Genomic DNA, 19882 nt, shown 5'->3' on the forward strand with positions numbered 1-19882 from the left:
GTAATTATCCAGTGAACGCCCGCCGAACCTTGTTTATGAGCCATACCAGACGCCAACGCTATTTTGAACACAAAAAAAAAAAAAAAAAAAAAAAGAAAACCACGAAAAAAATAACAAAAACAACCAAAAGCCCGAGGCAAATCAGTCCCTGGCGGATGCCAATCAGCTTGACACATGTCACGAAACGTCCATGCGATCACCCCCTGCAGCCATTGATGCACCCAGTGTTGCGACGGCACCGGCCGAGGCAGCCTCGCCCACGAGACCTGTCTCCTTCTCATCTCCGATAAACACCGCCAAGCCGCCAAAGGCCTCAAACATGGAGCGTGCATAGTACTCCTGTATGCAGTAGCCGCCGGTGGTGTGGTACGGCTGGCGCCTCGCCCCGTCGAGCCATTCGTTCTTGTATTCTTCCTGGACCTTGTACCTGGCGGGGGCGAGATCCAGACCACCAAATGGGTCGTAAGGACCCTCGGGAGCCCTCCTCTTCTCCTTGAGCCCGCGGATGGACAGGCCACCGACGCCCAGGTCGCGGGCCTCGCTGGCGGCCAGCTCGTCGACCTTGTGCCGGTTGAGACGCTCCGAGACCAGGCGCTCGGCGGTGCCTTCGGGGGCGCGGGCCAGCGAGTCGAGGTCGGCCTCGCGGGCCTGCAGGCGCAGCCTCTCCTCCTCCCTGTCGCGGTCGCGGGCCTCCTTGCGCCTGCGCTCGGCGGCCTCGTGCTCGGCGGCGCGCATCCTCCGCTCGCGCTCCTCGGCGGCGGCCCCCTTGCGGCGGGCGCGTTCAATCTGGGCGCGGTGCTCGGCCTCGTACTTTTGCAGATCCTCGGCGGCCTTTTCGGCGCGGGCGCGGTCCGGGCTCAGCAGGTCGAAGACGAGGCACTCGACCTGGTCCAGGTAGTTGTTGTAGTCCTGCAGGGTCTGGAAGTCGTCCTGCTGCTGGTTGAAGACCTTGAAGACGCGCTTGCGCACGTCAACCTCGCGCTCCACCGTCAGGTCGCCAAAGAAGGCAGCGCGGAACTCTTGGAATCGAAGCTTTTGCGTGCAGCCCGGGTGCGGGCACTGCTGCTGGCCGTGTTGGAATAATCGGACCACGCAGTTCTCGCACATGAGGTGGTAGCATTTCGGGTTGATCTTGAGAACCATGTCCTTGTTGAGGTAGCGGAGCGCCTTGCACACGGGGCACATTTGGTTCGCGTCGTCGCCCGGCGGAGGTGGAGGTGCCGACACCGACACGGCCGAGGCGCCGCCTGGCGGGCCGCGGGCGGTGGCGCGGCGGGACATGGTGTTATTTTTTTTTTGTTTCTTTTTTTCTTATTTTTGTTTGCTCGTCTCGTTTGCAAAAAAGAGTGCTGATGCTTTGGTGTATTTTGGTTGTGGTGGTTTTTTATTATCGTGCCGCTCTGGGCTGTAGTGTGTAATGAATGTGGACTAGAGGAAAAGAAAGAAGTGGGTGTGATTGTTGAGGTCAGCTCTTTACTAAAGTCTAGCTACGTACGACGTTTAAGGTGGTTGGCAATAAATTCGATAAAAATAAAATAAAATGGTACTGTACCACCTAACCAGCCTACCGGGATAAGCAATGCTTGCAAATGCCCCGAGTTGTGAGGTTGGCTTAACCTACAGGCGGCTGATTAAGCGGAAGGGCTGGGCGGGCGATGCGGCGCTGTCGGCAAGTACACACAAAACAAATACACTGTGTAGTGGATCCTTCGAGAAACCAAACGTCACTCGTTGCCCCGCTATCTGGTGGTGCATAAGACCGCGTTCTCGAGCTTGTTAATATCGACTTGTTTGTATTTGTTTACAACCATCAAGGTACCTGTAATAAAATAGACTCCTAGATCATAATGACGGACAAAGGTGAGCTGGAATTTATTCGCAAATATCCCACTTTCAGAAATAGATAATAAGAAAACAATTGGTGAGCTTCAGCTTTCTCTGACACAAAAGCCAAACAGAACCTACCCCTGCCGAAGAGGCAGCTGCCCGCGCAAAGGAGGCGGCCGAGCAGGCAGCTCTACCGTACAAATGGGCGCAAACCATTGGCGACATCGACATCACCATCAAGCTGGCTGAGGGCTCTGAGAAGTACAAGGGCAAGGACCTGAAGGTCGAGATCAAAAAGCAACACTTGACTGCGGGGGTCAAGGGCTCCGACCCTATTATTGATGTAAGAGATCTAAGCACAGCACCTGAAGCGCATTTTTTTCTCTGGATTGTTCACGTCCTTACGTGTCACATGTTGGTTGATATATGTATGACACATGCTGATGGAAAACCCACCCACCACCAAAACAGGGCGACCTCCCTCACGCCGTCCGAGTCGACGAATCCACCTGGACGCTGACGACCAACCCGGACGGCACCAAGAACATCGAGGTGCACCTGGACAAGGTCAACAAGATGGAGTGGTGGCCGCACGTCGTCACGGACGCGCCCAAGATTGACGTCACCAAGATCAACCCGGAGAACTCGAAGCTGTCGGACCTGGATGGGGAGACGCGCGGCATGGTCGAGAAGATGATGTACGACCAGCGCCAAAAGGAGCTCGGCAAGCCGTCGTCGGAGGAGCAGAAGAAGCTGGACCTACTGGCAAAGTTCCAAAAGGAGCACCCAGAGATGGACTTTAGCAATGCAAAGATAAACTGATCATTGGGGTTTCTTTTTTTTTCTTTCCATGTAGCTTACAAAGCGACGAAGATCACGATTTAATGACTGATAAAATATTCGCAGGCCCCAAGGCTATTTGGTTTGATGTCTTTTTTTTTTTTTTTTTTTTTTTTTTTTTTTTTTTTTAGTTGTCTAATTATACTTGCGGTCAGGTACATATCTAGGTGAACTACATACAGTGAGGATATGAATTCCTATGCTCGACCCAACCTCGCCGCCTTGAATCGGCTCATCTTCTTGGGCCCACCCTCACTCTCATCCAGGGGTTCTATAGCCGACTCTTTCTCCTTGGTGAACCCTCCTTCTTTCTGTATCATCTTGTTTCGCAAGCGATGATATTCGACCGCAGCTTCCTGGTGCAGCAAGTCCGCATCAAACTCGCTGGGCTCCCGCGGCTTGGTAACCGGCTGACGCTCCATGACAGCATCAGCTAGTGTCCGGCCCTCGGGACCCGAAGGTGCTATTTTGGGCTCCATGGTCTCGAGGAATCGAGTCGGTGCCTGCTTGGGTCCTGCAGGGACTCGTTCGACAATATCGCTGACCGGCTCCACCTTTGGCTCTGCAGGCTCGTGGGGGCTTGCGAGCGGTGCACCTGCCGGCTCCTCTGCGATGTCGACCTCCTGGGCAAATCTGACACCTTTCTTTGCAGTTGACGTAGCAGTAGTAGTGGTAGTGGTGGTGGTGGTGGTGGTGGAGGACTTCATGGCCGAAGCAGTTGGCGAATCAGGCTTTGGTCGTATTGCAGGCGTTGTAGTTGTGGTTGTAGGGTTGGAGCGGATTGCTATACGGCCTAGGCGCGGTTCATCGTAGTCAATTTTCTCGCCTTCTTCCTCTGGCTCATCAGCCATGGCGGCCACGGTGGACTGTTTCCCAACTGATTGCCTCCCAACACCGAGCTTCTTCTCCAGCTCGAGCATCCTCTTCCGATAGGCCGGGCTAAGCGCACTACGCTTCGAGCGACCCCTTTCGTCCTCTTCTTCGTCCTCATCGTCATCGTAGTCGTCGTCATCATCATATGCATCCTCATCGTCGTCGTCGTAAAGCCCATAGTCCTCCATCCCGTCCTCGTCTTCATCGTCGGAGTAAGCCTCCTCGAGCTCCAGTTCGGCGACCACGGGCCCGATCTCATTCATGCTGTAGGCCAGCATGTCACGGCGCAGCTGGGCATCGTCGTCGGATTCGTCGTCTGGAATCACCGGCGGGTTCGTGCCCAGTTGCTCCTGCTCCCTGGCTTGTCGCATTATCTCCTCAATCTTCTTCTGCGTCTTGGTTTGCATAGGTTTGGTCGCGCCATCCATGTCGTCATCGGCGGCAGGTTTAGTATCCTCGCTGAACGAGACCCCCTTCTTGCCTGCTGCCGGTACATCTTGAGTAGGAGTAGGGGGCTTTGCTTGGGTTTTTATGATAGGTTCAGGTTTATCGGCTGGTGATGTTGTAGTATTCTGCACGTTTTGGGATTGCGGATTTTCTGTGCTTTCCTCAATGCGTTTCTTGGGCGCTGCATCACCCTCATCATCCGATGAATCGTCATCTTCGTTCTGCTTCAGCTCCACGCCGGCCTTTTTCAGCACCTCGCTGACCTTGGCCTCCGTCTCCCCCGGCCGCTGCACCCTGAAGGACAAAACGTTATCGTCGTCGTCCAGCTCCTCCACAATGTCCATAATCGGCAAGCCATCCTCATTAGTCCCACCCGCGCCCCCATTCCCCGACCCTTCCGCAGCAGCCTCGGCAGCGGCGGCGGCCCTGTCCTCGGCCTTCTCGATCTGCTTCTCCAGAGACTCGATGTTGCGCTGGACGTAGTCGAGGCGCCTGTCCAGCTGGTTTATGATCTGGTCGGCGGGCTTGATGGCGTCCTTGTCCGCCTTGCTGCCACCGGTAAAGATCTCGGCCACCTCTTTGGCGTTGACGAGACGGCCTTCAAAATTCCGGCGGATGCGGACCAGGTCGGCTCGGCCGCCGGCCTCCTCCACCTCTTCCTTCAGGGCCTCATACTCGACGTCCCAGAGGCGCCATTCCTGGAGAAGAGTCCGCAGCTTGGCCGTGTTGTCTTGGAGGGCTTGGCGCTGGCGTTCAATTTCTTGAACGGTGGCGGTAGTGCCCTGAGCGGGTTCGGTCACTGGTGCTGATGCCATGCCCGGATGTTTAGGCGCTATGGAGGGGAGTTGATTTTTTTTTTTTTTCCCTCCTTGTTTTTCTCTATCCCAACAACGAGATTAGAAATTGTGGTTCTGTGTTTGACCCTTTTTTTTAAAAAAAAATTATTGGTTCGCTCTTTCTCGAGACTTTTTATCTACGACAGGTTTATGGCTTGGTTCGAATAATATACGGTAAAGAGAATGTGTTTTGGTAATGAGATTTGACTGTAGTATTGAGAAATCCAAGGTGGGCAAATTTTGCACAGTAAAAATAGCAAACAAGCAGTACAGTGTCGTACAGTCTCGGCGATCGAACTTGACTCGCGCCATGCAGCAATGCCGTAATTCACAGGGTAGGTAGCTTAAAAACGATAACCTTATCACGACACTTACAACATCTTTATTTAACACACAATATCCATCCATTACACGCCCAAATGTCGACAGGACAACGGAACGCCGCGAAGGTATCCTAATGTCTGTCACTCACAAACTCATGAATTTTCCTACCAGCGGATGTCTATCCTGTTCCAGACTAGTGGCCCCCTCAATCGAAGCATTGTCTTTTGCAAACGACCGGTCTGCCCTGTGTATATCCCCACACGCCGCCACGGGTGGGCGGATAACAGAAAGTGGTGTTGCAACTTTCGATTGTCCCAGGGTGCATGAGACCCCTGCCAAGGCTCTGGCGACTACAGTACTGCTTCCAGACCAACCTCGGGGTAGTGTACCATTCCATGCAATCAAGGAGACTACTAAGAAGGACAAGCAGAAAGCTGAGAGGAAAGACAGGAAGCAGCAGAATCGTCTGAATCAAGAAACGCAACAGAAATAACCAGCGCAGCCATAGTAGGCGGGCGCAGGCACTAACATGGCTTTGAGAAGTAGGCCTACTGGGAAGATACAATGCAAGTGCCCCAAAAGGTGTAGTTGGGGAATTTTGTAACCAAGGTAAGGTAAGTATGCTGCTTTTATAGCATAAGGCTCTGCGTTGAAGGAATGAGTTGGCAAGGTAATGTACCCAGGTTAGGTAGGTGGGTAAATTGGGCTTTTTGAAATTGGCGTTACTGCGGGTTGTATTTATTCGTATGTTTATTTTTTTAATTTTTAATTTTTTTTTTTTTGGTTTCGTAGAAATGTATCAACCCTCGGCAAATCAACCTTCAATATGGTGTTGATCCTATTATGTATTATCTCAGCTTGTCCTGCAACGTTTGATTTTGGGAAGCAACCAAATAGGCAGGCAGCCACAGCAACAAATCTCAAAGCATGCAGGAGTCGCCAAGATTTTTCACGTTATCATGGGCTTAATCAGATAATCAGATAATATTAAATAAATTCAACACTTTTAACTTACTCCGCACTTCATCTAGGCGATCACAGCATCTTCGACGATCCCTCTTGAAGATTTCCTCCCCGCCCTATTTTAAGTCATCAAAATGGTCGTCGTTGATTTAGTCAAGCGACTTGAGACTTGGACCATCAACCCACAGTCCGATTCCCCTCTCTTTAAAAAGCTGCCACCGGAGCTGCGCCTCAGCATTTTCACCTTGGCGCTGGCTCAAGATTGGAAGGAGCTTGGAAATGGTGTAACCTTGCATGGCGACTACGACTTTCGACTGCGCTATGATCACGACGGCGATCCTGACGAGGATATTCGAGATGAGCTAGAGAATGGAAGGGACGACTATTGGTTAGAGCTTGAGCCACTTCTCTCTTTTAATCAGCCTCGCTCCTCGCCGTCTGCTAACCAGCGTCCGTGATCAAAATGGTTATGATGAGCCTCTTCAACAGCGGTCATCGACGCCCTACCAACGGACACATGTGCTTTCCCGAAGCCACCGGGGGCGTTATTTGGTTTAAACCATACCTCTCTCCCAAGCTGCTGGCCACTTGCCGTCGCGCATTTGCCGAGGGACACAAGCTCATCTACGAAGCAGAACGCTGGCACAAAGGGCACTATGCGTCACCTCCAAGCTTGCCCCGGCGGCTGGATCCGAGCTACTCTGGCTATGATGCGTCAACCGAGAATGGCTATGGATTTTATCATACGTGCCCCACGGGATATTGGAGCCGACAAAGAGCGCAGTGGGAGCATTCGTTTAAGAGAATCCGTATGGCCCATGGACTCCACCAATATTATGAATTCCTTCGCAGAACTTCCTATCCATGTTACTGGAGTAAGGATGGTTTTAACAGCAAATATTTCCAGCTGAGTAAGACGCAGCACCTGCGCATCTCACCGGAAAACCAGCAGGCCTGGGACGGCAGCAACATGGGGTTTGCCAGTGACTTTTACGGGAAAACATGGTGCCCGCTGCTCAAGCGAACCAATTCTGAATTTATCGACTATAACCCGCTCCGCAATGTGATTACGATGGGGAAGAAACTTTTGAAGTCCCAAGAGCAACAAAAACAGCAACAAAAACAGCAGCAGCAACAGCAAGGAGATCGTCAAGAACAGATCAAGTCCGCCCCGGATCGCCCGGAATGGATCACCCCACACCCTGAGGGACTGACCTGCAGCTACCCCGTCGGCTCGTGGGCGCGCGAGTTTGTCAATATGCCACACATCCGTACCCTCACCATGGATTTCCACTGCGACCAGACCCAGCGCATTCCATATGAAGCCTGGATAGAGGAGGTGGTCATCAAAACATGGCGCTTCCCCCTAAACCCGAAGCACCACCCGGGCTACCATTACCTTTCTGCCGAAGGCAACCCCGTCCGGAAGCTATCCTGGCGCGGCGCCGAAGGTCATACAGAAAATAAATGCACCGAATGTGCAGCAGAACGAGTGCTATGCCACGACGACGCGGATTGGTGCCAGTCGTATAAAGTGGTAGAAGAACGGACTCTTATTGGACGTGGGTTGCGCATGTACACTTGGACGGTCACCTGGACACGCAGAAAGTACGACGGGCCCGAGGTTTACCCATACAATGGATGCGTGGAGGTTGCCGATGACGACTATCAGGACGAAGGGGATTCGGATATGGACAGCGAGGACGAGGCAAAGTGGCAGTTCTATACCGATTGGTGTGGCAACGAATGGAGACCTCCGGCTGAAGTGGACTCGGATGTGGATAGTGAGGAAAAGGCGAAGTGGGAATACTTTGCCAGTCTTATGGGCATTGGAGGGAGCTAATAAAGGCCTTGAAAGAAGAATACAGGTAACACTTTGTGAGAAACTTGCATACGGCCCCGATTTTTATTTTTATTTTTTGTGAGATAGAAACGTCAAATTGCTATACAACTCAAATAGACCCCGAGTCAATGTTGCCCAGGCCAATATAAAACTTGAGCTCGACCTCGTTGCTGTACCCAGATTTCAGTCCCAGGCTTTTCCATGCAGCCTCAAGGTCAACAGCCAACACGTGCTCATCCTGGCTAGAAACGGACACAGTCTCCTCTGGCATGACCGAGCCGTGGATCGTAGCGAACATGTCGCGGGCGATGCTCATGTCTGGGAGACGGGATACGTAGATACCTATTGTTGTTGTCCCGATGTTAGATTTGACTTCAGGTAAAAAAAAAGAGAGAAAGAGGACATCTGTAGGGAAACCATTTCGATCTTTGAATGTTATGAGAAGAAGAAAAAAAAAAACACAAAAAAACTTACCAAGAACCCCAAGAGCTTTGACTCGTGTATGGACAAGAACGCGCCCGTTACCCTCAGTCTGCTGTATATCACTCAAGACCACGGCCGCAGCCCCAGCCATCTTACCCAGCAGGCCGAGGTTGGCAAGGTGCACATCAACGCCCGAGCGCGACGTGAAGCGCGACAGGGGAAAGGCCGAAAGGATGTCGTAGCCCCTGACCCCAAGGCTGACGGCAAGCATCGACGCCGGGGTTCCCGGCTCGATCGGCGGAGACACCAGTCCGCTGCCGTGCGATCTCACCACGTATTTCCCTTGCGGCCTCGTGCCGGGGAATCTGTTCAGGGGTATCATGTCGGTGAGCGGGCGCAGGGCGACGTTGAAGATGCCAAGCATGGAAGTGCCCGAGTTGGCGCCGCCGTGGTAGGTGCCGATCTTGAGGAGGGCGTCGTCCGTGTAGCCGACATACTGGTCGATGCTCTTGCCGTGGGCGCTGGTTCTGAAGATGACCGTCTTGCCTCGGGGTGTGACTCCGGTCATCTCCGAGATTAAAGCCTTGTTGTGCTCCCCTGGGACGTCGGTTATGTAGATGGGACCGCCGCTGACGCACCTCGCCGCGGCATGGAAGCCCGAGTAGTCGTGCGAGGTCTGGAACATGTCCCAGTCCGGCAGGATATTGAAGTACTGGGTGAGGAGGCCGTTGTGGGCGTTGGTCCAGACGTGCCACGGGTGCGACGCCGGGATGGCCGGGGTGAAGTCGTCTGAATTGCGCAGCGGGATGGCCGGTCTTTTCCGGGGAAGCTGGGAGTGGAACATGATGTGCGGCGTCATGGACATGCACGAAATGGCCCTGTTGCTGAAGTGGCGCAGCGAGGCGATGGTCCAGGCGTCTAGGTACGCGTTGGACAGCTCACGACGTGCGCTCGCTCCGATCCACATGTCTACTACGAACTGTGCGTCCGTCTTGACGCCGTCGACACCGCTCGACGCAAGAAAGCGGTAGAAGTCGTCGTAGAAGCGGTTGACGTCTTCCTTGGCGACCACCGTCATGGGGCCACCGAGGGGAAATCCGCGACGCTTTGCTTCCTCGCGCACGACCTCTACGGTTTTGTACGAGTTGGCGATGGGTCCTCCCGGTGTAACACCACCCCAGTAGCCCAGTAAAGCATGCCATACCGCCACGTGCTGGATGTGCTTGTGCTTCGATCTTATCGACGAGACCGTTGCCTTGAGTCCATAGGGGAATGCATCTGGCTCGGCCTCGAAACCGTTCCACCCGTACTGGAACTGACCGTCTCCTGTACGAGAGATGTCTTGCCAGTTGTCGTCGATGATCAAGTTGGTTATCATGATTTCGTTTTCGGTAAGGGTGTTGAGAGCGTCGAGTATCTTCTCCTCACTTAGACGCTGCCCCAGGGCGTTCCAGGTACCTAGGTATTTCCCAATTTGGTTACTCGGACATTGTTCCTTCTAGTTCTAGGACCAGACTGCCCCTGAGTTTCGGATCCCATTCGAGTCAAAACTTACAATAGCCAAGCCCGTCATACCAGTTTTCCATCCATTCTGGCTGCACGTCTGCAGCCAAGTTCTCGATTTGCTTTGGCCCTTCTGGGCTACTTTTCTGTTGTTCTCCTAGTTCTAGTTGTAGCAACCCTCGTGCATGATAGACACATGCGGCGCTGGCATTATCGAACGTCTCTCCGACTGCCACAATGACTTTGGCAGTGGTTTCCGCAACATTGTCACTACGCATCTATGAGGCAGTGAATGTCAACTAGTCAGTTCAGTAGGGCTTAACAAGGTCGGTTCACTTACACGGAGAACCACTTTTCCACCATCATTGCTGCGCAGTCCTGTGAGGACGTGATCGGTACCTGTCACAGCTAGAAGGACGCAGTGCTTGCCCTGATCATTCAGGAATGAGCACATTACAGAATCCTTGTCAAGGTTGAACCTGGTCTTCCCATGGCATGGTCCGATCCACGGAGCCCAAGTGCGGGCGAGGGCGAACCATCTGAGCAACAATTAGAACCGAGTCAACAGACAAGGCCTATGGTGCATTTGAGCGGAGCTCCATACCTCAGTAAGTGTCTTCCCCACGGAAAACCCAATTCTACTTCGGACAAGGCAGATTCGTCACTGCTTCCAACTCCTGTGATGGGAGCATCCAACTGCCACAGGCATGTGGCCGGAGACTGGCTCACCGCCTGTCTGATGGTCACATGTCGACTCATACCCTCGATAACATCATGGATGTCATCAGGCAGACTGTCAGGGTGGTCGGGTATGATGATGCCGTCGTCCAGCTGTAGTTCATCCCGGACGAATCGCCATGGCTGGTCAGGTGATTCGCGGAACTTGAGCGTGAAACGTATGGCAGACTCGACTGATATAGACACAGTAAAATGCAGCTTGTGGAACGACTCGTCATCCGAAGCCTGGAAGTAGATGGGTGTATTCTCTGCACTATTTGAGGCTATAACAGAGTCAATCCATCCCGAGGAATGAAGAGCAGAGGTCGAAACGGCGACCTGCCACTTATCGTGGGCTCTGCTCTGATGCACCTGCAACCCGACCACGACGTCCACCTGTCCGGGAGTCTCAGGGATTTTGGTCACCTGGGTCAGGGGAGGGTGGCTAGTAATTTCGAATCTAGCCTCATCGTCCACGATGTTGGCTGGAGGAGGCTTCTGTGCGTGTATAAGCGCGCTGGGCATGCCAGCCACGACATCGTCGAGCGGTTGGCTCATTGTGGCCCGGTAGAAAGATGGCACTGGTGAGCGAGTTTCTTTGATGCGGAACAGGATAAAGTAGATTTATGAAGCCCAGTACTGGCTGGAAATAATCAATTAAATATATATCCTAGTCAGAAGAAGATGGAGAGAGAGAGAGAGAGAAGATTGGGCCTAGGCAACCAACCAAATCACGTCAGAGATTTTTTTTTTCCTGCTTGTTCATAAGTGCCGGGCTTTGAAGAGGTCGCTAAGGTTGCCGCGCCTTTGGGTCAAGTTGGGGGGGTTATAGCTATGTAGCTAGCTTCTGGTTTGTGCAGAAGCGTGAGGAGAAGCAACGGCCTGCATGTGCCATGTATGTATCCGTTAGGTACGGAGTAGTAGAACTAGGCCTGGTTCCGGGAGGCAAAGAATCGAAACACCAAGGTTGTATTGCTGCAAGGAGTAGTTTCGATTTAAAACCCTAGGAATAGACTTGATTGGAATCTGCAAATTGAACAATGCACATATCGAATCAAGTGCAGTGAATATCCATATGTGGTACCACCGGTGTGTATGGAGGCCACAAATCATATGCTGTCCGTTTGCCGGACGGAGGCGGCACGGGTTGAATCGGATTGTACTGGGGCAGGCCGGTACTAGCTTTCCGAATTTCAGAGTGGGTCTTTTCTGCTTGTTTTTTTTTCTTGCATAACCACGTAATCCCAGCAGTGAAAAAGTTCAGTGGATTTCAGCCACTCACACAGCCACACGGCATATGATTGGCTTGAGAGATCTTTTCGAAGCTACCAATCCCGAGACTCGCAATTACCAAGGTTGACTGACGACGTTCTCGACAAAGCTGAGCTTCTTGTAGAGCACCCTCAACCCACCATCTCATAGCCCAACATCGGCTCCGAAACCCCATATAGCCCCCAATGGCGTCCCGGAGACTAGCTCTTAACCTTTCCAAGGGGCTGCGCGCCCGCGCCGGCCTCAGCATGCCCATGCGAAGAGGTTTTGCCACACCAGTTCCGACGCCTGCCGGCACCCAGACAACGACTCTCAAAAATGGCCTCACGGTGCGTTGTGACCTTGAAAATGAGCATCATGGCGACGGCTTTTGACCTCAATGGCTGGAGGATCAATTGTAGAGATACGTGGGGACTGTTCGTGGACTGACAATCGAAATTCATTCCCTACCTTATAGGTCGCTACCCAGTACTCTCCCTACGCGCAAACATCAACGGTCGGCATGTGGATAGATGCTGGCTCCAGGGCCGAGACCAACGAGACCAACGGAACCGCACACTTCCTCGAGCACCTTGCTTTCAAGGTATGTCCAGCTGGATAGTCTCTTGGGTGTGAATCCGGATCATATCGGGACGTGAACAAATCACTGATCAAAGACTTTTCTCTCTAGGGAACGCAACGCAGGACACAACACCAACTGGAGCTCGAGATTGAGAACATGGGAGCACACCTCAATGCTTACACCTCGGTATGTACAAGCTGCCCGAATCCCAATCGCAATGATTTCGAGACTGGCATGAGCATTTCTGGCTGACAGCAGTTTGACCAAACCAAAAGCGCGAAAACACTGTTTACTTCGCCAAGTCCCTGAACGAGGATGCCCCCAAGTGTGTTGACATCCTCGCCGATATCCTCCAAAACTCAAAACTCGACGAGTCTGCCATTGAGCGTGAGCGTGACGTGATCCTGCGCGAGTCGGAGGAAGTTGAGAAGCAGCTCGAGGAGGTTGTCTTTGACCACCTCCACGCGACTGCGTTCCAGCACCAGCCTCTTGGCCGCACCATCCTGGGCCCCCGCGAGAACATCCGCGACATTACCCGCACCGAGCTTGTCAACTACATCAAGCAGAACTACACGGCCGACCGCATGGTCCTCGCCGCTGCTGGTGGTGTCCCCCACGAGCAGCTCGTCGAGCTCGCCGACAAGTACTTTGCCAACCTGCCGGGCGAGACCGCCAAGACCAGCGCCTACATCCAGTCCAAGGCTAAGCCCGACTTTGTTGGCTCCGACGTCCGCATCCGTGACGACACCATCCCCACCGCCAACATTGCCATCGCTGTTGAGGGTGTCAGCTGGAGCGACGACGACTACTTTACCGCCCTGGTTACCCAGGCCATTGTCGGCAACTACGACAAGGCCATGGGCAACGCACCGCACCAGGGAAGCAAGCTCTCTGGCTTTGTCCACAACAACGACTTGGCCAACAGCTTCATGAGCTTCTCGACCAGCTACAGCGACACTGGGTAGGTTATATTTGTATTGTATTGATTTGTTTCTCTTGTTTTCGTATACTGACAAGAAGCCTCCTTTAGTCTCTGGGGTATCTACCTGGTGACCGACAAGCTCACCCGTGTCGATGACCTCGTTCACTTTGCCCTCCGCGAGTGGTCGCGCCTGTCGCAGAGCGTCACCGAGGCCGAGGTCGAGCGCGCCAAGGCCCAGCTCAAGGCTTCCATCCTTTTGTCCCTGGACGGCACCACTGCCGTTGCCGAGGACATTGGCCGTCAAATCGTCACTACTGGCCGCCGCATGAACCCGGCCGAGATTGAGCGCGTCATTGACGCTGTCACTGCCAAGGACGTCATGTCATTTGCTCAGCGCAAGCTGTGGGACAAGGATGTTGCTGTCAGCGCTGTCGGCAGCATCGAGGGCCTGTTTGACTACGCAAGGATCAGGGCCGACATGAGCCGCAACTTCTAAGTTGTTTGTTTCGATGAGGGTTGGGAGAAGCGGTTTGCGTGTGATTAGATGAGCCAGGAGGAAGAGAGCCACTGTACTAATATGTGTGAGTCTCAGCCCCGTTCAGGGTTGAGTTGGGGTTACTTGCTTAGACATAGAGCAAACGACTCGTCTCGACCAGAAAATAAGATAAGCTTTTCTTTGTGTTTAGATGAGGTCTTTTAGTCGTCTGTTTGTACATAAACAGTTGGTTTGGTTTGGAAATACTTGTCATTCCCTAATGTGGTTCGTGTTGTCGCGTCCGAGACAGATGCATGCCTTTGCTCTCCCTTGACCCCTTTTTCTTATATCATGACAAGGTATTATGCCAAAAGCTCCCATGATTTCCTGACTGATTTATTCTCTCCATGCTGATTTCAGACTCTTCAGTCGTAACACAGTCTTTTCCACACATCTCATCCAAGTCATTCCTTTTTCTTTTTTTTTTACTGTTCTGATGAGGAACAGTGAGACAGTCCATGATGAAGATATTTGCCAGTAACATTCTGACTGGCGCTTTACTAGCCTACTTCACGTTAGCATCCGCAGCCCGCTTCAACCCCAACTTCAAGACCAACACGGTGGTATACTATGTAAGTCAACAATCCCGCAAACTACTTTTTTTTTTTTTTCCCTCGAAACCCCCATTTTCAACCATCGCATTCCCCAAGAGGGCCATCGCCACCCTACTTACATGGCGCAAACATCCATCCCCAGGGCCAAGGACCCGACCAAAAGGACCTGATGACCTACTGCCGCGAGCCAGCCATCGACGTCATCGTGCTCTCCTTTGTCCACCTCTTCCCGCAGCAGGCCAACGGCCTCCCCGGCACAAACTTTGGCAACCAGTGCGGCGGCTCCGTCTACCCCGGGCCGGGCCCCAACCCGTCCCTCGACTCCCTTCAGGCCAACTGCCCGCGCCTCGTGCCGCAGATCGAGCAGTGCCAGCGCATCTTTCGCAAAAAGATGCTGCTCAGCCTCGGCGGCGGCGTCGCCGGCTACCAGCTCACGGGCGCCGAAGCCGGCCGCGCCTTTGCGGACCAGCTCTGGGCCATGTTTGGGCCGCGGCTGCCGGCTGTGGATGGCGATGATGATTCTGCTGCGGCGCTGCCGAGGCCGTTTGATGCCGGGAGCAGGGTCGTGGACCTGGATGGGTTTGATTTGGATATCGAGTTCCCGCCCGTCGATGGCGGACAAGGCTATCGAGCGCTCGCGCTGAGGCTCAGGGCGCATTATGCCAGCGTCCCCGGTCGGAGGAAGATTAGGCTCCTGACGGCTAGTCCGCAGTGCGTCGTGCCGGATTCGAATCTGAGTGATGTTGTTCGGGCGGTGAGGTTTGACGCGCTGTTTATTCGTGGGTTCTCCTTTTTTTTTTTTTCTTTTTTTTTTTTTTGGCTCTCTTTTCAGCCAAATAAACAGAATTTGAACCTTCTAATAAGACCAATGTGATATGATTACAGAGTTCTACAACACCATTGTCTGCTCAGCCGCCCGCTGGGCAAACGAGAATCCAACATATAGCCCTGGAGACCTTGCGAATCCCGCCGGCTTCACTTTTGACACCTGGACCGAGTCCATCAGAGGAACCGCATCTTCCAGGGCAAAGCTTTACCTGGGCCTGGCTGGGGGACCTAATGCCGCCAACCCTGGGCATTGTCAGTGTTTTCTCTTCTCTCCTCTTCCTCATTCCTATTCTCCACCAGACATGATGCTAACCACAAACCCTCACCCAACAACAACAAAAAAAAAAAAAAAAAAAAAACAGACATTGATGAAAACGCAAGCAGGCGCCTCATCGAAGCCTTCTTCTGCCGACCCAACCTCGGAGGCGTCGCCGTCTGGGAGGCCACAAACGCCAACCCGGGCGGCAAAAAGGCCTACTACACGACCGCCAGGGAACACCTGGAGCGCGCCAACAGGGACCCCAGGGCTAGGGAATGCCCCATTGCTCTTCCTCCACCTGCGGACGACAACGACCCTCCGCCGGCCCCCGCCACTGGTGCCTGCGGTAGCGGCGTCGGGAGCTGTGCGGGTAGTTTCTGCTGCAGCCAGTATGGGTATTGTGGCCAGGAACCCGAGTACTGCGGCGTGGGATGCCAACGGCAGTTTGGAACTTGTACGTAAGGTGATGACGGCTGGGGGGCTTCTCGTGAATCCGTCTATAGGATACTCAACGATGTACATGTTGGTGTTCAAACGGTACCGGAGAGTTGTTTTGATGCTGGTCACACGTTCAACAAACACTAAAGACATCTTCTACGCATCACTTATGAACCATGCCCATGTAGTAGAAGATAAAGCTTTATTCCTTTTTGGTTGCCGCGTAACACGTACCCGGACGGGCAAATAGTCCTGTCCCAATAGGCCGAAGCAGCTAGCCAGATCATAGACTGCAGAGTCGTATATCGTGGCTTGTAAATTCCAGTTCCTCCTCCTCCTGAACGCCAGCTCACTAACATCCTATCCTAAAAAGGACCCGTAAGTCGTAAATCGCTTTCGCGCCTCCACTATGATGAGAAGAAAATAAAACAATAAAAACTCCAATTCACGCAACTCGACGCGCCTCCCGGTCTTGCATTCGCGCAAAGATCCGAGGACCCCGTGGTTCTGGCGGAGTATAAAAGCCAACATACAAAGGAAAATAGCTGCCATTCGTAATGGCTGACTAGATGCGGACACCGATTCTTCGGGATAGTCTCCCGAGATCATGACAAAGTTGGAACAAAAGTTCCTCAGAGATATCTCTGTATATAGCTGACAGAAACTAAATCCGAAAAAAAAATATAAACAAAGGAACAACGCCATGTCTATGCAATTGACGTAAGTAGAAGTTTTGATGTAGTGTGTGTAAGCTCCTCGAACACGGCCCGTATTAACCTTTAAATTACTCTGGGCTTTTTGTGTGGCCGCCTTGACGGCCGACGCGGCGCTTGGGTATATATGTAGGTATCTTGAATATTCGGCGTGACATCAAGATGGTGTGGTTTATATCTTGTAACGAGGTCAGGCGAGGGAACGGTTCCACTTCCGCCAAAAAAGCCTTCGCGAGGGTGATGATAAATATGCATATCTCCATCGAGTCGATCAGTGGTACTCCCGACGGTGGGAGCCATCTCCAGGGCCAGGGGGATAGTGGTGCCTTCCACCCTCTCCTCTTGCTGCAACCCATTCTGCGTTTCCGCTCTGCCGACCAAGTTGCTCAGCAGGCAACTTGGTGTCTTCGGAAGAACCCGACACAGTCGAGCCTGAGCCATTCGTGACGCCAGGAACTAATTGAGTGACGGCATGTGCAATCGAGTTGACCACATATTGTCGCAGCTCGCGATCCTCCCTGGCGTCTTCCTTCTCCAAACGGAATCGTTCATCCTTGTTCATGTTTGCCCTGCGTATGTTTTTGATCTCCTGCATGATGTAAAGCATGACCTCTTCCGGACACTTGTTCCTCTCAAGGGAGAACTCGCTCTTCCGTACGTATCGGCGTGTGACATCGGTAGCGCCATCGATCGAGAATGCGACACAGTAAGACATTTTCTTGCCCCAGCCTTCGGTGTAAAGGCGTGGATTATCCCAAGCCTCCTCGCATGCATCGACGTGGACCCATCGCTTTTGGTGTTCGGAGTAGATCTCGGTCCAGACGTGATCTTCAGCGTTCCATACCCAACGCACCCGGCCACCAACGGCTCGACAGAGCATGCTGAAGCAATTAGCCCACTCGCCGCACCTGCCTCGCCTTGTCTGTAATAACCTCCAGACATCGCTGTAGCGGGGGAAGCGCTCGTAAGCACCGCATTGAGAACTCGAACATTGGTAGAGCTCTACCAAGAGAGCACCGCACGCATTCTCTTCCGGCGTGGGAGCAGTCTTGCCCTTTCCTTCTGTCGGTGACATGCAAACTGGGCATGGCGGGTTGTTGATCCATGTGAAGAAAGAACGCTTAAACCATCTGTTGGTCATAAGGTTATATCCCATGTCAGCCAAGACCATTCGGCCAATTGATTATCAAAGATCCGCGGGGAACGAGACAAGATTGGGTGCAAATTGTTTTTTCTCACCTCAAAAGAGCGCGGATGACGCAATCCTGGTATCCCCATTCGGGTTTCCTCCCATCACCCATGCTCTCAGCCTGAGCTTGCAAAACTTGTGTCTCTTCTTCTGCCTCACCATATATACGGTCGAGCGGAATGACTTGCAACGCCTCGTCCAGCAAGCCGGGGTTTTCGTATTTCGTCGGCGTTGTCGACAGAGTGATGAGTAGATTCCTAAATTTTTGTGACTCTTTATCTGTCGCAGCAGGTGGTGTCGGGATCTTGGGGAGGTTTCTTAATGACGAGTATGATGGCGGCGTTGAACCTATTTGTGATGAGGATGGTTGTGATGATGATGATGATGATGATGGCCCTGCTGAAGCACCAGGACTGCTGGATGACGGTGTACCTGGAGCTGGTGAGCCTTGCCGTGACCGAGAGCGATCTAATTCATTCAATCGCTTCGTTTTTAATAGTCGCTCAAATCGATGCCTCAAATCCTTGGCCCATTCCTCGCCATATTCTTCGTCCCCTGGCCCAGGGACATTTATGTTGGACGCCATGACGTCGTCGGGATAATCGCTATGCACAGAAAGTGTCCAAGGTTGCGATGTCAATCCTCGACAGGACTCGTCCTGCGCTCACTCGAGTGGCGCAGCCCTCTATCGAATGCCCCGTTCAATCGTGTCGGCGACTGGCGACGTTTAATATCGGGTTCTGTCTATGCGGCTGTCGTGTCGACGACGACGGGTTCACCAAATCCAAATCAAAATATTGTGGCCGTTTGTAGCTGCGAGATGACAGGCCTGCCGCCCACAGCCAACCAAGTCGAGGCAATCCTCAATCCACAAGGTCGACACAATTCCTGGCAGCCGAGCCGACTGCCTGCCTGCCACTTGGTCGACTTGTCGTCGCAAGCTCCTCTTCGTAGTGTGAGTCGATAGTCGATTTGTTGTTCTTGGGAGTGAAGGTTCGGTTAAGGTGTAGTGGCGCTGTGAGAAATCGACACGGGCGATCGATGGACGGTTCGATTATTGCAGCAACTGCCCCGGTCGGAATGAAAGTCGAAAGGCCAGGCAGCACCACCGGATCGGTTTATTCAGCCACAGACATAAACCGAATCAGGGACGCAGGTGTGATAATTGAGAAAATTGGCAGGGTGTGCTTCCTTGAAGGGTGGAAGAGTAAAGGGGAAAAAAGAGGGTCGAAGAAGTTAGGTAGGTTAGGTGGTAGGTAGTGAATAGGTGAGTTGCGTCGCACCCACATACAGGCTTAACTCGGAGCGACCGTCAGCAGAAGGAGAGCGTCGCGGACTTGACATGCTTCTCTCTACGTAGCGCAGTGCGTGGAGGGGGCACCAGCGTAAGAGGCCGCGCGTTCAAAGGCGGAAGCTTCGATGGGGTCTCTGGCATAGGACCCACCATCCCCACTCATAACCCCTGATTGATTGGTTGAACTCGAGACTCTGCATCGAAAGCGTGACGATTAACCACTCAGCAAGTGGGTGGCGTGCACAGGCGGCTTTTTCCTCTTGACCCTCAGCAGCAGCTGCTTGTCCTTTCAAGGCAAGGTGGGTGCAGGCAGGCAGGCTCTCCTCCCCCCCAACCCAACCCGGGCGTACTTATGTCGCCTGCCAGACGCACGCACGTCTTCATGTATGTCTGTCTGTCTACCTGTACGAAGGAAGCATGTACCTACGAACACCTGCTGTAAACTGGCGTTGATGCTTTTCAAGGACCACGCACCCCTTGATGCAACGAATCTACAGTACGTTGGCTTGCAGCTTTCGGCTTTGATTTTTAGAAGAAATGACACCGCCATGTTTGATGGCATTCATCTCACTACGTCTTGAACGACCCAACGGCCTGTGCTTGCTCTGCGGGTTTGTTGTTTGCCGCAGCCGGTCAAAATGTAACCGCGTCCCGCTGCGCAAACACCACAGCCAGCTCAAAGCCCCAGGCTCGGTCTGTACCCAAGACTTGCCGCCCCCA

At 53.0% G+C, this 19882-nt stretch overlaps 9 protein-coding genes across 9 annotated transcripts; 5 read left to right on the forward strand and 4 right to left on the reverse strand.

Moving 5' to 3' along the window:
• Positions 1 to 177: 177 nt before the first annotated feature.
• On the reverse strand, positions 178 to 1281 carry PgNI_00402 (uncharacterized protein; the record flags this gene model as incomplete). Its single annotated transcript, XM_031120483.1, has 1 exon — positions 178 to 1281. The coding sequence occupies one exon, from the start codon at positions 1279 to 1281 to the stop codon at positions 178 to 180; it is 1104 nt and encodes a 367-aa protein (XP_030986951.1).
• A 515-nt stretch (positions 1282 to 1796) lies between these two features.
• Positions 1797 to 2736, forward strand: PgNI_00403 (uncharacterized protein). The gene is made up of 3 exons (XM_031120484.1): positions 1797 to 1860; positions 1959 to 2170; positions 2299 to 2736. The coding sequence occupies exons 1-3, from the start codon at positions 1848 to 1850 to the stop codon at positions 2647 to 2649; spliced, it is 576 nt and encodes a 191-aa protein (XP_030986950.1). The 5' UTR covers positions 1797 to 1847; the 3' UTR covers positions 2650 to 2736.
• A 128-nt stretch (positions 2737 to 2864) lies between these two features.
• Positions 2865 to 4802, reverse strand: PgNI_00404 (uncharacterized protein; the record flags this gene model as incomplete). The annotated part of the gene is made up of 1 exon (XM_031120485.1): positions 2865 to 4802. The coding sequence occupies one exon, from the start codon at positions 4800 to 4802 to the stop codon at positions 2865 to 2867; it is 1938 nt and encodes a 645-aa protein (XP_030986957.1).
• Positions 4803 to 5206: 404 nt separating this feature from the next.
• Positions 5207 to 5896, forward strand: PgNI_00405 (uncharacterized protein). The gene is made up of 2 exons (XM_031120486.1): positions 5207 to 5527; positions 5598 to 5896. The coding sequence occupies exons 1-2, from the start codon at positions 5281 to 5283 to the stop codon at positions 5615 to 5617; spliced, it is 267 nt and encodes an 88-aa protein (XP_030986956.1). The 5' UTR covers positions 5207 to 5280; the 3' UTR covers positions 5618 to 5896.
• Positions 5897 to 6244: 348 nt separating this feature from the next.
• Positions 6245 to 7953, forward strand: PgNI_00406 (uncharacterized protein; the record flags this gene model as incomplete). The annotated part of the gene is made up of 2 exons (XM_031120487.1): positions 6245 to 6498; positions 6588 to 7953. 2 exons carry the CDS (start codon positions 6245 to 6247, stop codon positions 7951 to 7953), a joined length of 1620 nt encoding a protein of 539 aa, XP_030986955.1.
• On the reverse strand, positions 7386 to 11154 carry PgNI_00407 (uncharacterized protein; the record flags this gene model as incomplete). The annotated part of the gene is made up of 5 exons (XM_031120488.1): positions 7386 to 8295; positions 8428 to 9834; positions 9932 to 10157; positions 10220 to 10418; positions 10484 to 11154. 5 exons carry the CDS (start codon positions 11152 to 11154, stop codon positions 8063 to 8065), a joined length of 2736 nt encoding a protein of 911 aa, XP_030986954.1. The 3' UTR covers positions 7386 to 8062.
• An 816-nt stretch (positions 11155 to 11970) lies between these two features.
• PgNI_00408 (uncharacterized protein) lies at positions 11971 to 14233 on the forward strand. The gene is made up of 5 exons (XM_031120489.1): positions 11971 to 12197; positions 12326 to 12451; positions 12539 to 12616; positions 12706 to 13391; positions 13461 to 14233. Exons 1-5 carry the CDS (start codon positions 12054 to 12056, stop codon positions 13846 to 13848), a joined length of 1422 nt encoding a protein of 473 aa, XP_030986949.1. The 5' UTR covers positions 11971 to 12053; the 3' UTR covers positions 13849 to 14233.
• Positions 14234 to 14348: 115 nt separating this feature from the next.
• Positions 14349 to 15990, forward strand: PgNI_00409 (uncharacterized protein; the record flags this gene model as incomplete). Its single annotated transcript, XM_031120490.1, has 4 exons — positions 14349 to 14401; positions 14538 to 15220; positions 15327 to 15521; positions 15632 to 15990. The coding sequence occupies 4 exons, from the start codon at positions 14349 to 14351 to the stop codon at positions 15988 to 15990; spliced, it is 1290 nt and encodes a 429-aa protein (XP_030986948.1).
• A 165-nt stretch (positions 15991 to 16155) lies between these two features.
• PgNI_00410 (uncharacterized protein) lies at positions 16156 to 19151 on the reverse strand. Its single transcript, XM_031120491.1, has 2 exons — positions 17919 to 19151; positions 16156 to 17809 (listed from the first exon to the last, which is right to left on the reverse strand). The coding sequence occupies exons 1-2, from the start codon at positions 18452 to 18454 to the stop codon at positions 16951 to 16953; spliced, it is 1395 nt and encodes a 464-aa protein (XP_030988263.1). The 5' UTR covers positions 18455 to 19151; the 3' UTR covers positions 16156 to 16950.
• Between the last annotated feature and the right edge of the window lie 731 nt (positions 19152 to 19882).

This window comes from Pyricularia grisea (assembly GCF_004355905.1).
Source record: "Pyricularia grisea strain NI907 chromosome Unknown Pyricularia_grisea_NI907_Scaffold_1, whole genome shotgun sequence".
In the NCBI taxonomy this organism is placed as follows: Eukaryota; Fungi; Ascomycota; class Sordariomycetes; order Magnaporthales; family Pyriculariaceae; genus Pyricularia; species Pyricularia grisea.